The sequence below is a fragment of the Pinus tabuliformis genome, chromosome Q (genome assembly GCF_031772625.1).
Source record: "Pinus tabuliformis cultivar Carrire ecotype Pingquan chromosome Q, CPIR1, whole genome shotgun sequence".
Taxonomy (NCBI): domain Eukaryota; kingdom Viridiplantae; phylum Streptophyta; class Pinopsida; order Pinales; family Pinaceae; genus Pinus; species Pinus tabuliformis.
Window position 1 is genome coordinate 1,346,490,863 of NC_142296.1, and position 13,999 is coordinate 1,346,504,861.

Consider the following 13,999-nt stretch of genomic DNA (forward strand, 5'->3'; position numbering starts at 1 on the left):
CCAAAACAACTAGGAGGATGGGGCATAATGGACTTACGGAAGTTTGGAATTGCTCTATTATGTAAATCCCTGTGGAGAGGCTTATTTGGGGATGGATCTTGGAGCAACACGATTAGAAAAAAGTACCTAGCAAGACAAAGCTTTGAGTACTGGTAAAGACAAAGCTTTGAGTACTGGTACAGGAAAGGTACAATTAGCAAAACACAGGGCTCTGTCATATGGAGAAGTTTCTGGAAAATACAACTGTTTTTTATATGACAACTCACCTGGAACTTTCAGAATGGTAACAAAATTTTAATCGATGTTGATCCTATCCTTGGGGTAGGGGAGGAATGTATTATTCCCCTAGAAATAATAAACTCTCTGCACAGTTTAGGCATTTTTGTATGGGGACAGCTCATAGAGGGCTGGCAAGGTTCGATTCTGATCTGGAAAGAGGCAAAAAGAATCAGTCTTCATAACCAAGAGGCAGCTCAATGGGAGAAGGTCTTGTCTAACATCAGGAATATAGGAATTTGTCATAGGAAAGCTCGTGACTATCTTACCTGGAAAGGGAAGATGTCCTCTAACAATATTAGCGTGGCAGACACTTACTTAACATTAAACAACATGATATCTTCTCTCTCAGACTGACGTTTCCCCACTGTTCTATGGAAGACAGGCATCCCAAGTAAAATTACAATTTTCTCTTGGTTGGTTTTCCACAATAAAAATCTTGTTTGGGAGAACTTACAGAAGAGGAATTGGCATGGACCAGGCATATGTTCCATTTGCAAATCTGATGATGAAAACAATGATCACATTTTCTTACAATGTAAGCTCTCCGCACAGGTTTGGAATCAATTATCTAAATCTTTTGGTTTCTCTTTTACCTTGCATTCTTCCATTAAAGACTCTCTGGAATGGTGGAGTGCTCAGAAAGCCTCTTGGAGATCCATTCCTCTCCTATGTTTTTGGGAAATTTGGAAATGGAGGAACACCTTTTTGTTCCAAAATAGGAGAGAGGAGTTTCTTTATATTGTTGACAAAATTATTACAAACTATAATGGTTTCTTGCCTCAGCCCAAACAGTCTTGCAGGGTCCCTAGTAGAAATCGTCAAGCTTTATTACAATTTCCAATGGCTTTTTTTGATGGAGCGGCTCAAAATGGAACATGTGCTTGTGGCTTTTTGATTTGTATCAATGACCATCTTCAATACAGTCTTTACTGGAATGGAGGCAATGGAACAAATAATAAAGCAGAAGCTATGGCTCTTTGGGGTCTTCTATGGTTTAGTCATTTTCTAGATATTCCGAATTTACACATTCATGGAGATTCCAAAGTTATAATTGATCATGTTCTATGAAAGCTGTCTATAAAGAATCCTCTTCTTTCAGGATGGATGAAAAGGATTGAGACCTACTGGCAATCACAAAAAGGATACACAATTCAACATATAGACAGGTTACAAAACAAGCAAGCAGACTGTTTATCAAAGAAGGGCTTATTACAAGATCTTGGCAAATGGCATATGGTCATCCAATGGGAGAACTGCATCTACAATTTTGAGGATTTATTTCCTCCTGATACTTAGTGTTCATTCTATATACTACTGCTTTATCTTACTGTGCATGATTTTTTCCCTGTTGATGGTTTTGTTCTGGCCTGGCCATTGGGCAAATACAGTGTGCTTAAATGGTTTCCATTTCGTAGATGGTGTCTTCCATCAACAATTTTTTTGTTGTTGCTCTTGCACATTATATGGAGCAATCTGATAAGATCTGTTTCTCAATATATGTTCACATACTTGCTCAGCTCTGTTTTTTACATGAGGAATTGTAATGATCCTCTCTTGTACAACATAATCTTGACTGTCACTTGTTTCGGATGGAACAAGTTTTATGTATGCTATATGTATTTTACCAAATGATATTAATATATGCATTTTTCATACTGAAAAAATATAATGAATGTTGTATGGAGTAATTATATTGAAGTTCATACCTATCAAAATGATTTACTGGTTATTAACATGAGAATATATATAGAATACTAATATGTTTTCATATCAATCAAATGAATGAGAATGTTTTGATTACAATATAATGATTTTATTAGATGTTAAATGAATGAGGATGGTGTAATTATAATTTAACAATTTAGGAAAATTAATATTAATTTAATAAAAAAGTTAATTGAATAAAAAATTTAAGTATTTTAATTAATTATAAAAAAAAAACAAGCAATTATATAAAATATTATAATTGCACAATAATTACATGAATTCATATAAAAATTAAAGTGCTATTAAGAATAAAATTTTATTCTAAAAACTAAAAAAAATATTAAATGACTCTTTTTTAGCTATACTTAATTACAATGATGTCTTGACGTTTTGGAGTATTATAGATTATAATTTTGGAGCATAAATTAAAAATTATTCTTAATATTTTTCCTCTACAAAAAAAATATCCTTCTTTAATAATATGCATAAATTTATAAGCAAATTAACCTATTAAGAGTCATTTTATGAATATGATAGATAAAATGAAAAAGCCACATAATTGCTCAATACTCATAAAATTAAGTGCATTTGAGATATTCATGTTTCCATTTTCTTCCCTTTAGGAGACATCCTCTAGAGAAAAGTTAAAAGCAAATCAATCCGAATACTAGCAAGGCTTAACCCCAAGGGAGTTGAAGAGATTTGACCTTGTGACCTCCCCCAAGGGAGTTGAAGAGATTTGACCTTGTGACCTCCCCCAAGGGAGTTGAAGAGATTTGACCTTGTGACCTCCCAACTGGCAAGGGAACTAAACCAACTAAGCTAACTCTTGGGCTTATTTATAAACTTCATTTATATATAAGCAAATTTTATTTAGAAAAATGATCCATTAGTTTTAATAAATTAAAAAAAAATATATTTGTGGCTCCCAACCACCAATTTCCTAGGGATTTGAGATTATTTCAATTCTAATAAGTTAGTCCATGATAAGTTCCTTATTATTCTTTATAACATTTATTTATATATAAGCAAATTTTATTTAGAAAAATGGTCCATTACTTTTAATAAATTTAAAAATTTAGATTCGTGTCAGCCCATCAATTTTCTAGGGATTTGATATTATTCCAATTCTAGTAAGTTCCTCATTATTATTTATAACATTCATTTATATATAAACAAATTTTATTTAACAAAATGGTCAATTTTAAAATAAGATGCCTAATTTTTTTGTTTTGTTTTGTTTGTTTGTTTGTTTGTTTTTGCAAGTCAAAGTTGACCCATAACCTTTTTATACATAGTTAATTAGGTAAAGCTAACTCTTGGGCTTATTTATAACATTCATTTATATATAAGCAAATTTTATTTAGAACAATGATCCATTAGTTTTAATAAATTAAAAAAAATTATATTTGTGGCTCCCACCCACCAATTTCCTAGGCATTTGAGATTATTCCAATTCTAATAAGTTAGTCCATGATGAGTTCCTTATTATTCTTTATAACATTTATTTATATATAAGCAAATTTTATTTAGAAAAATGGTCCATTACTTTTAATAAATTTAAAAATTTAGATTTGTGTCAGCCCATCAATTTCCTAGGGATTTGAGATTATTCCAATTCTAGTAAGTTCCTCATTATTATTTATAACATTCATTTATATATAAACAAATTTTATTTAACAAAATGGTCAATTTTAAAATAAGATGCTTAATTTTTTGTTTTTTGCAAGTCAAAGTTGACCCATAACCTTTTTATACATAGTTAATTAGGTAAAGCTAACTCTTGGGCTTATTTATAACATTCATTTATATATAAGCAAATTTTATTTAGAAAAATGATCCATTAATTTTAATAAATTTAAAAAAAATTATATTTGTGGCTCCCACCCACCAATTTCCTAGGGATTTGAGATTATTCCAATTCTAATAAGTTAGTCCATGACGAGTTCCTTAATATTCTTTATAACATTTATTTATATATAAGCAAATTTTATTTAGAAAAATGGTTCATTACTTTTAATAAACTTAAAAATTTACACTGCCCATCAATTTCCTAGGGATTTGAGATTATTCCAATTCTAATAAGTTCCTCATTATTATTTATAACATTCATTTAAAAATAAGCAAATTTTATTTAACAAAATGGTCAATTTTACAATAAGATGCCTAATTTTTTTTTTTTTTTGCAAGTCAAAGTTGACCCATAACCTTTTTATACATAGTTAATTAGGTAAAGCTAACTCTTGGGCTTATTTATAACATTAATTTATATATAAGAAATTTTTGTTTAGAAAAATGATCCATTAGTTTTAATAAATTTAAAAAAATTATATTTGTGGCTCCCACCCACCAATTTCCTAGGGATTTGAGATTATTCCAATTCTAATAAGTTAGTCCATGATGAGTTCCTCATTATTTTTTATAACATTTATTTATGTAAAGCTAACTCTTGGGCTAATTTATAACATTCATTTATATATAAGCAAATTTTATTTAGAAAAATGATCCATTAGTTTTAATAAATTTAAAAAAATTATATTTGTGGCTCCCACCCACCAATTTCCTAGGGATTTGAGATTATTCCAATTCTAATAAGTTAGTCCATGATAAGTTCCTTATTATTTTTTATAATATTTATTTATATATAAGCAAATTTTATTTAGAAAAATGATCCATTACTTTGTCAGCTCATCAATTTCCTGGGGATTTGAGATTATTCCAATTCTAATAAGTTTGTCATTTTTATTTATAGCATTCATTTATATATAAGCAAATTTTATTTAACAAAAAGGTCCATTTTACAATAAGATGCCTAATTTTTTTTTTTCAAGTCAAAGTTGACCCATAACCTTTTTATACATAGTTAATTAGATAAATATGTACACTAGTAAAACATTTTTCGTGTTATAATAATTTTTGTTATATACATAAAATCTTAAGCTATATCAACCATATTAATATTTTTAATGTAATGATACTATAATATTATATATAATTAATTCTTTAATTATTATATTTTTTTAATGTAAACTTTTAAAAAAATTTACAAACTCTTTGAACAAAAATAACCACTCATCTTGTATTTACAGATTAAAAAAAAAAATCAAAAAACCAAACAAAAAAACACTTTATATTGTATCAAGCTTATCTTATTTCAAATCACACGTTCAAAATAATCAGGGAACAGGTAAAATCAAATAGACGATAATAAGTGAAGAAATAGAAAATATATATTTATAAAAATAATCACCACGACAGTGCTCTGCTCCCTTAACAGGATAATAATAAACAATGATTTATGTCTTCGTAAGATCAATACGATAACCTTCACAATTTTCACATTTTATAACAAATAAATGAAAAAATATATCTAAATTATAATATAAATTTTTACCTAAAATTAATTAATTACTTAATCATTTATCGCGATGTCTACCTAGCCACAACTTCAGTGCGTTGTCTACTAAGCTACAATAGAAATCAGAGTATTTAATTGTTTTTTCCCATAGAAATAAATTCAACACTTCAACCATTTTTAATATCTAAAACTTAAAATTTTCATAAATATAATTTAAATTTTCAAAATTATAAATAACTTTAGTAATAAGTATTAGGGGTTTTCGACTTAGTTGAATCTCAAAAAATGATATCCAATATAATGCACTACGAAAACCCTCAATACTTCATTCGAAAAGAGTGAAGGGAACTCTCCTTGACTGCTTCATGAAGCACAATACTTGCTAGCAAGTTAAGTGGGCTTGATTGTGGGGAAAAACTCTACACTTAACCGCGCTTGAGCCAGAGGAGATATGGGATGGGTGACCTCCCGGAAAGTTCTGGTTACCAAGTGCAAGTCTCGAAAGTGATGATTGACGCTATGTGATTTATTTCACTAGTTTCAATCCCACTTCTTCACCCCTGTGAGCATCTCCGATGCAATGAGTGCTAAGTGGTTAATGCACTGCAAAAACCCCCAATACTTAATTCAAAAAGAGTGAAGGGAACTCTACTTGAATGGTTCATGAAGCACAATTCTTGCTAAGGTTTTGCAAATGGGGTGGCAAGCTAAGTGGGTGTGATTGTGGGGAAAAACTTCACAGTTAAGCGCGCTTGAGTCAGAGGCCAAAAAGAGTGAAGGGAACTCTACTTGAATGGTTCATGAAGCACAATACTTGCTAAGGTTTTGCGAATGGGGTAGCAAGCTAAGTGGGCGTGATTGTGGGGAAAAACTTCACAGCTAAGCATGCTTGAGCCAAAGGCAATCTGGGATAGGTGACCCCTTGGGAAGACCTGGTTACCGGGTGCAAGCCCCGAAAGTGATGACGCTATGTGATTTATTTCACTAGTTTCAATCCCACTTTGTCACCCTTGTGAACATCACCAGATGCAATGAGTGCTAAGTGGACTATTCAAAAGTCATAAGAAATTAGTCAATAAATGCTAAGTGGACTATTTAAAAATTATGAAAAATTAGTCACTTACAACTACCTCCCATGGAAATGGTCATCGATGAATGACTTACTTAAAGTAGTTGAATCCCAAAAATAATATCTAACTTCTGGTATCTAAAATCTAAAGTTTTGCCAAATATAATTTAAGTTTTAAAATATTCTTCACTGATTTTAATAAATTTTCATTATTTTTCAGCTAAATTGTAGCCCTGTTAATCCAGGCAAATTTCATCGCGAAGAGTTCGGATACGGAAAACTCGGTCAACACGCACTCGACCACCACTTCTGGTCACGTCGTGGAAAAATTCCAGAAATGTGCAACCTGCAACAGCGTTGACAGTCTGAGAAAGCAGCGATACACAACTCTGTGGTGAGGGGTCAAGAGTCAAGACGCATTCTATCACTTCAGAGAAAGTAGCAACGCGGAATACAGCAATGCACATTCTACGTCATTTCACGTTTGCACGCGTTCTGCCACACTTCAAACTTCTTTAAAACCTCAGCTCGTCCATCAATACAGTTGAGTTATGCTGTCAAGCAGAACGGAGTGACTTCAGACTTCAGTCTTGAACGTTTTGAGGTATCTTGTCAAGCAGAAGGGAGAGACTTGAGACTCAATCTCAAACGCTTTTTGTTCGGCGTGTATTTCTGGAATTGAGTATGGGTGGTCCTACAGATGCTTTGATTGCTTACCCCATCAACAAAGCCTTAGATTTGCTGATAGGAGTTGCTCAAATTATCCTTTTCAGCAAATCAGAGGGCAAAGAACTGAAAGAAAAGCTGTTATCGCTGAAGGCCGTCATTAAAAAAATCATTGAAGAAATTTCTAAGGATATTTCCAAGAAAAGTTCCGACTCAGATTCATTGCCCGACAGAGTTTCTAAGGATATTTCCAAGAAAAGTTCCGACTCAGATTCATTGCCCGACAGAGTTAAGCAGTACGAAGACTTTCAAGCCGACCTGAATGATGGCCTTCATATTGTTGATAAATTGGAGAAGACAGGCTGGTTTAATATAGTTAACAAGTACCGATACGGAAAGCAAGTTCTAGACTTCTATCAGAAAATCAAGAATTTCATTGATATTCAAGGTTCGCCCTACGTCGTCCACGATCTGCAGAAATTGACAGCAGCTGTCACGGATCTTGAACGCCTAGTGCGGGAAGATGTGGAGAAATCTGGGGATCTTGAACGCCTAATGCGGGAAGATGTGGAGAAATCTAGGGATCTTGAACGCCTAATGCGGGAAGCTGTGGAGAAATCTGGGGATCTTGAACGCCTAATGCGGGAAGATGTGGAGAAATCTAGGGATCTTGAACGCCTAATGCGGGAAGATGTGGAGAAATCTAGGGATCTTGAACGCCTAATACTGGAAGATGTCATTCCCAGATTGAATAGTAATCCCATTTCCAATACTCTCATCCTCCAGCAATTCAACACAATCCAGCTATCTCAGCCATCTGAGACCTTCGTTCAACAGTCAACTTCCGGCACCTTCCAAGACCCAGCTATCCGAGAGAGTGTTGTGGGTTTGGATAATCCTATTGATGTTGTCAGACAAAATCTATTGCGAGAGGATGTTAACATCGTTCAAGTGACAGGCATGGGTGGAAGCGGCAAAACCACTTTTGCTCTAGCCCTTCGCGACGATCTCAGAATCAAAGGTAAGAACATTTCCGAAATGTTTTTAGATTTAAGCTGTGTTAGAATTGTTAAAGAATAATCTGTCCTGTTATCGTCAATTTAATTATTAGTTCGAGTAGTCATACATACATTTAAATTTAGTAACTTCCAGTGATACGTACATGTTCTGTTATTCGATTTAAGCTGTGTTAGAATTATTAAAGAATTATCTCTCCTGCTATTTGTCCAGTTAACTATTCGTTCAAGTCATTTTTTGAATGTTAAATTTAGTAACTTTCAGTTATACATAGATAAATGTCTGAATTAAAATTAGCATAGCTATTCTTAACAGTTTTGAGTATATAGCTTAAATCAATTGACTGAATGTAATTTACTGAGCAACTACTCGTCTCATATCAAAGGGCGTTTGCTCATTCTCTGCCTCATTGTAAATCTTTTTCAAGAATGGATGTTTGGAGTGATGCGCATTATGACCTGTAATTCATCTATTAGAGGTTAAAAAAATCACCTAGTCGCTGTTTTTTCGGCCACGGTTTGATTCCTCTAGCTGGCTGCGCTGCCCTACTCTCTTTGTGCCTCCTGGCCATGATCCAGGATGGCGAAGCCAGTCGTGCTCTCCCCCTCTCTTTGCAGAGGTCCAAGCCTTCAGGGTATGGTTGCTTCTCTCGGCAACCTCGTGCAGAAGAATCCGCCTCTAAATTTGTTAAGTAATCATCCTCTAAGCCTGAAGTTAAACTCCCCCTACTGCGCTGCCTCTCAGGGACATCGCTTTAGTAGAAAGAGGTTTTAATGGCTGAACGATTTAGACTGTTTTAAGATAATCTCTGCATTGTTTGAAATCAGTTTGGAACTTAAAAACTTTAAGAATTTTATTTTATGTAAGAAAGAAATCAAGAATAGATGCTATCCGTAATAGGTTAAGAAAGCATGTCGTCTAAAGAAAGCTGTAATTCATCTATTAGAGGTTAAAAAAAGCACCTAGTCGCTGTTCTTCCGGCCACGGTTTGATTTCTCTAGCTGGCTGCGCTGCCCTACTCTCTTTGTGCCTCGTGGCCATGATCCAGGATGGCGAAGCCAGTCGTGCTCTCCCCCTCTCTCTGCAGAGGTCCAAGCCTTCAGGGTATGGTTGCTTCTCTCGGCAACCTCGTGCAGAAGAATCCGCCTCTAAATTTGTTAAGTAATCATCCTCTATGCCTGAAGTTAAACTCCCCCTACTGCACTGCCTGTCAGGGTCATTGCTTTAGTAGAAAGAGGTTTTAATGGTCATTTCACAGGACAAATGACGTCTCCAAGACACATGAATCAAAGGATGAAAAAGATCCGGATTATCAAGGTAACCTCAGCAATTTTTTTAAATGGGGAAAAGGGTTTATGCATGTTTCTTTAAACCCAAAGAAGACAGAGATTACATATTGGGAAATGGTCCATATGTCAGAGGACTGAGACGAATGTATGTAGGTTCGGTCCCCAAATTTTGATCCAGAAGAGGATATTCCCACTGTGGTCCTTCACCTCCTATTGCATTGTTGGATAATGAATCTTTAGAGGCTGTTGTGAATAGCACGAGGATATAAATAGATTGATCAGAACCAAAAGCTGCACGTCTTTGCAAGAATATGCGTACAAGTAGATAGAGAAAAAACATTTATGAAAATTTTCTTTAATTTTGGATAACGGGACCCATTTTGTAAAAGCTTGCACAGTTTTCACGAATATGGATATTTTGCCAAAGGTTGCAATTTCAACATTCTTGAGAAACCCTCGTTTGAAAACTCTAAGCAATGGAAACATGTTGGAAGAAATCCTGGAAAGTCGGTCTTTGTGTCTAATTGATATGCATTATTGTCTCAGCAAGACCCAGAACCTTTAAACGCAAATCTGCACTGGTCAAAGCCATTAGTCTCAACCCCTCCTCAGCCTTTTGTCTCTCTACTGCCCTCTTCTCAGCCTTCAGTTTCAGATCCTCCTCTTCCATTGTCACACTGTTGCCATCTCCCATCATTGTTCCCTAGGCTTTGAACCAACTCATTATTCATGTATCCGGGACCCTTGAAGCAGGCCCATCCCTTGAGTTGCAGGTTCTGTTGTGTCATTGGAGAAACTATTAAATCAGGGATGAGTAACTCCACACATTAAAAAAATAATTCATTAAAATAAGTCATGTAAAAATACAATGAGAAATGATCTTTGGTTTCATCTTCCAAGGAATTTGACGGTTCCTAAATTAATATTTACAATATACCACACTCACAAGGATTAGGTATCTAACATTCATGCACACCCCCCTCCCCGCAAAACCCATTTCAAAGGGGTGTTTGTAAGTCCAAGCATCTTTTTTAAGTTTCAAACCTCTATCTTCCAAGTGCTTTGGTGAAGATGTCTGCAATTTGCTCACTTGTGGAACAATGTATCAATTGAATGGTTGTGGCCTCTACATGATGTTGAATCAAATGGTACTTCATGTTGATGTGTTTGGTTCAATCATGGAATCTAGGATTTGTGGCTCACTTCATTGCAAAAATGCGATCAATTAGAAGTGGAGTAGCATTCACTTGCTTTTCCTGCAAATCCTTTAATATCTTCCTGAGCCACACAATCTCCTTTGTTCCCTTTATAGCAATCTCCTTAGTGAATCTAGTAGAATGAATTGTTTGTGTGATATCAGAGAGATAGTTGTTGATCCAAGACTCATGAGTTATTCTGAAGTAGACACTCAATTCTCCTTGTCCCCATCAAAGTCTAAATTTGAATGCCTAACTAGTTTAAAGTCAACCACCTTAGAGTTTTTTGTCCAAAGCCTTGAGTTCCTTTCAAGTACTGTAGAACTCTTTTTTCCACACACCAATGTCCTTCATAAGGCTTTTGCATAAAATTGGAAAGAATTCTAATTGCAAATGAAAATTCTGGTCTTGTAGTAGTAAGGCAGATAAGATTCCCCACAAGTTGTCTAAACTTTAGTTGCATCTTGAAATTCATTCCCTTCTTTTGATGCAAGGTTCATATTTTTCTCCATTGGAGTAGAGAGAGGATTACAATCATCCATGCCAAATTTGTTCAACATTTTCCAACGCATTTCTTTTGGTAAGTGAATACATGTTTTGGATTTTGAGTTACTTCAATACCCAAGTCGTAGTGAATATGTCCCATGTTTGTCATCTAAAAACCATTCTTCAGTTCTTTCTTTATGGATATAGTATATGCTTCATTGTTTCCTATTATCAAAAGATCACTACATACACCACAAGATATGTGTTGACAGGATTTGGTGAACAGCTGTAATTAATGTAAATATATAATAGAGAAGATAGAGAGTCATCGGGAGATGAACTGAACAATGACTCCCTCTTGTATATAATAATGAACAACCTGAATGAATAACACAGAGTTCTGATTTGAGGAGTTACCTCCTGGTCTGACATGGTATCAGAGCAGGCGCCATTTTTTGGCTTCCCTTTTTTTAATTTGTAACTCCTATTCTGTTTTGCCTTTGTTTTGCATCTTTTGTAGGCTGACATCTCTGTCAAAACCCTGCGAAATCTCATTCATTGTTGTTGCGTCGAATGGTGCATTGAAGCCAAAGGTGCTGTAGTGACTTGGATTTCCTCCCTTGGGCCGGATCTCAAATGTTATAAACCCGCATATATAAATATCGTCGGGTCTGCTTTTAATCGCATATCGCAAGTCTCTTTGCCCTGATCAATACCGCTACATGTTTGCGATGCGATCATACCCTTCATTAACCCTTTCGTATTTGAAGCTCTGCATACATTTTCGTATTCATCGCATATCCTTTTTTATATAAACTACCAATGGTGATGACATAACCTGCTCGGACACAGTTCCCGAGGTTTCATTTTATCGGGCTCGTTCTCCACTGTTGATCTCAACCTCAAGATCCGACGGCTGACATCAATGTCGGGTGACCCACCTGCACAGAGGTTACCTGCCCGAAAAGTGCCTTTTAATCTCCACTGTTGATCATCACCCCACAATTCGACGGTCCATAGTGATTTCGGGTGGACAACTTGCATGAGAGTCACTCGTCCGAAATGAACGGTTTTTCTCTCTCCTCTAGATGCTACGTGTACAACGTTGAATGGAATCCGACACTCTCCACTAAATACCACTTACCATTTCTCATCTGCCCGAAATCCCGCTTATCGCTTTAAAACCGCCCTTCGTCTTGGTTAACGCCCCGACTTGATTTGCTTGCCATAACCGTTGATCGCCTACCATCGATGGCCCTCCTCGATATTTCTCTTCCGCTCATCTCTGTCGTTCATCTCTGCAATACACAGCAGCAAAAGAACTACAACACTAGTCAGACTCTGGTATTCGGGTGAACGTTGAATGTTGTTGGTATAACAATCATTTTTTTACGAGTCAAATTTTGCAGTAGAACTATTTTTTTCCACAGTACACAGATTTTACAATGCATTCATTTATATCTATTGTGGGAGTAGTTCTTAATGGAAAGGAGAATTATCCTGAATGGTTGCGGAAAATCCAACACACTCTCATTTTTAATGAGCTATGGAAAGAGTGTGTGTTGGAGAAGGAGACAAAGAGCCAGTCCAGCCTACCTCAGACAAGGAACTCGCCATTTGGGAAAATAAGACAGCAAGGCCCATGCATTGATTGCAGCATCAGTAAGTGAAGAAGTAAGTCGACATATTTCATCATTTTCAAATGCATTCGAAGCCTTACAAAAGCTGAAGGAACTCTATGACTCACACTCTGCACTTGAAATTGTTCAACTCATGATTAAACTCTTCACCCTTGAATTACAAAGTAATGATCCTCTTGCTCTTGCATTCGAAGTAAAATCTATAATGCATGATATGAAAGTCACTAATGTTGAATTGGATATTCCTCTGATCGCTTTTCTCAAGGCACTTTATCCTACTTACTCCAATTATCTTGAGTCATTGCAAGCAAATGGAAATCTCAAAGATATTACCTTTGACTCCCTTGTGAAAAAATTTGTTGAAAGAGAGAAAGATTTTGGAAAGAAGATAGCCCCTGAATCTTTTGAAGACGCTGTGTGCCTTGCTCATAAAGAAAAGAATCTTGCCCAATATTCTTCCAGAGGAAGAGGTGGTCGAAGAGGAAGAGGAAGATATTTCAGAGGCAGGGGGGGCAGACACTCTCAAGGAGAAAAGTCAGATTTGCACTGCATACGCTGCAAAAGAAATGGATCACATGATGCCTCCACATGCAAGTTACCTTGGGACAAAATTGAGCAGCAAAGAAACCAACCCAAAGGTAAAACTAATGACAATGACAAAGGTAAAGCACCTGAATCCGCTCACTATGTTGTGGCACAATGTAATAATGGAGTAAATAAAGACTTATTTAATGTTTCACTTGCTTCTTTGAAAAATGATTGGTTGCTTGATTCAGGAGCAACTTGCCACATGACTCAGAGAAAAGATTTTTTTGAAGAATTTATTAACAATGTTGATGGAGCAGTATACTTTGCAGACCAATCAAAACTCAAGCCATCAGGGCTTGGCACAATCAGGCTTAAATTGCATGGTCTTCTAGACTTTCTTCTGCATCATGTTCTATATCTCCCACAGTTGAGAAGAAACTTGCTGTCCTTGGTCCACATCCGCTAGCAAGGTCACTCCATTCATATGTTTGATGGCAAGCTTGAGGTGAGAAAAGCATTTGACCACTCACTTGTCATGACAGAGATAGAAGAAGAAAGGCTTCTCAAGCTGTAGGGTACCTCTGCTCATGCACAAAATTTCTCATACAATTCTCATTATGAAGAAGGTACACTTCCATCAAGTTTATTATGGCATGCTAGATTTGGACATTTGAACTATGACAACCTCTGCTTGTTGAAGAAAAATGGTGTTACTGGTTTGCCTACAATTCCTAGGAAACTTAAGCAATGTGATGCTTGCATTC

General features: G+C 35.5%; 1 protein-coding gene across 1 annotated transcript in view; it reads left to right on the forward strand.

The window, feature by feature from the left end:
- Window positions 1-6,650: 6,650 nt before the first annotated feature.
- Window positions 6,651-13,999, forward strand: part of LOC149224876 (putative disease resistance protein At5g47280) — a 220,850-nt gene continuing 213,501 nt past the window's right edge. Inside the window, exon 1 of the mRNA XM_089386310.1 lies at window positions 6,651-8,100. Coding sequence (XP_089242436.1) covers window positions 7,098-8,100 — 1,003 coding nt within the window. The 5' untranslated portion in view covers window positions 6,651-7,097. The remainder of the gene's footprint in view (window positions 8,101-13,999) is intronic.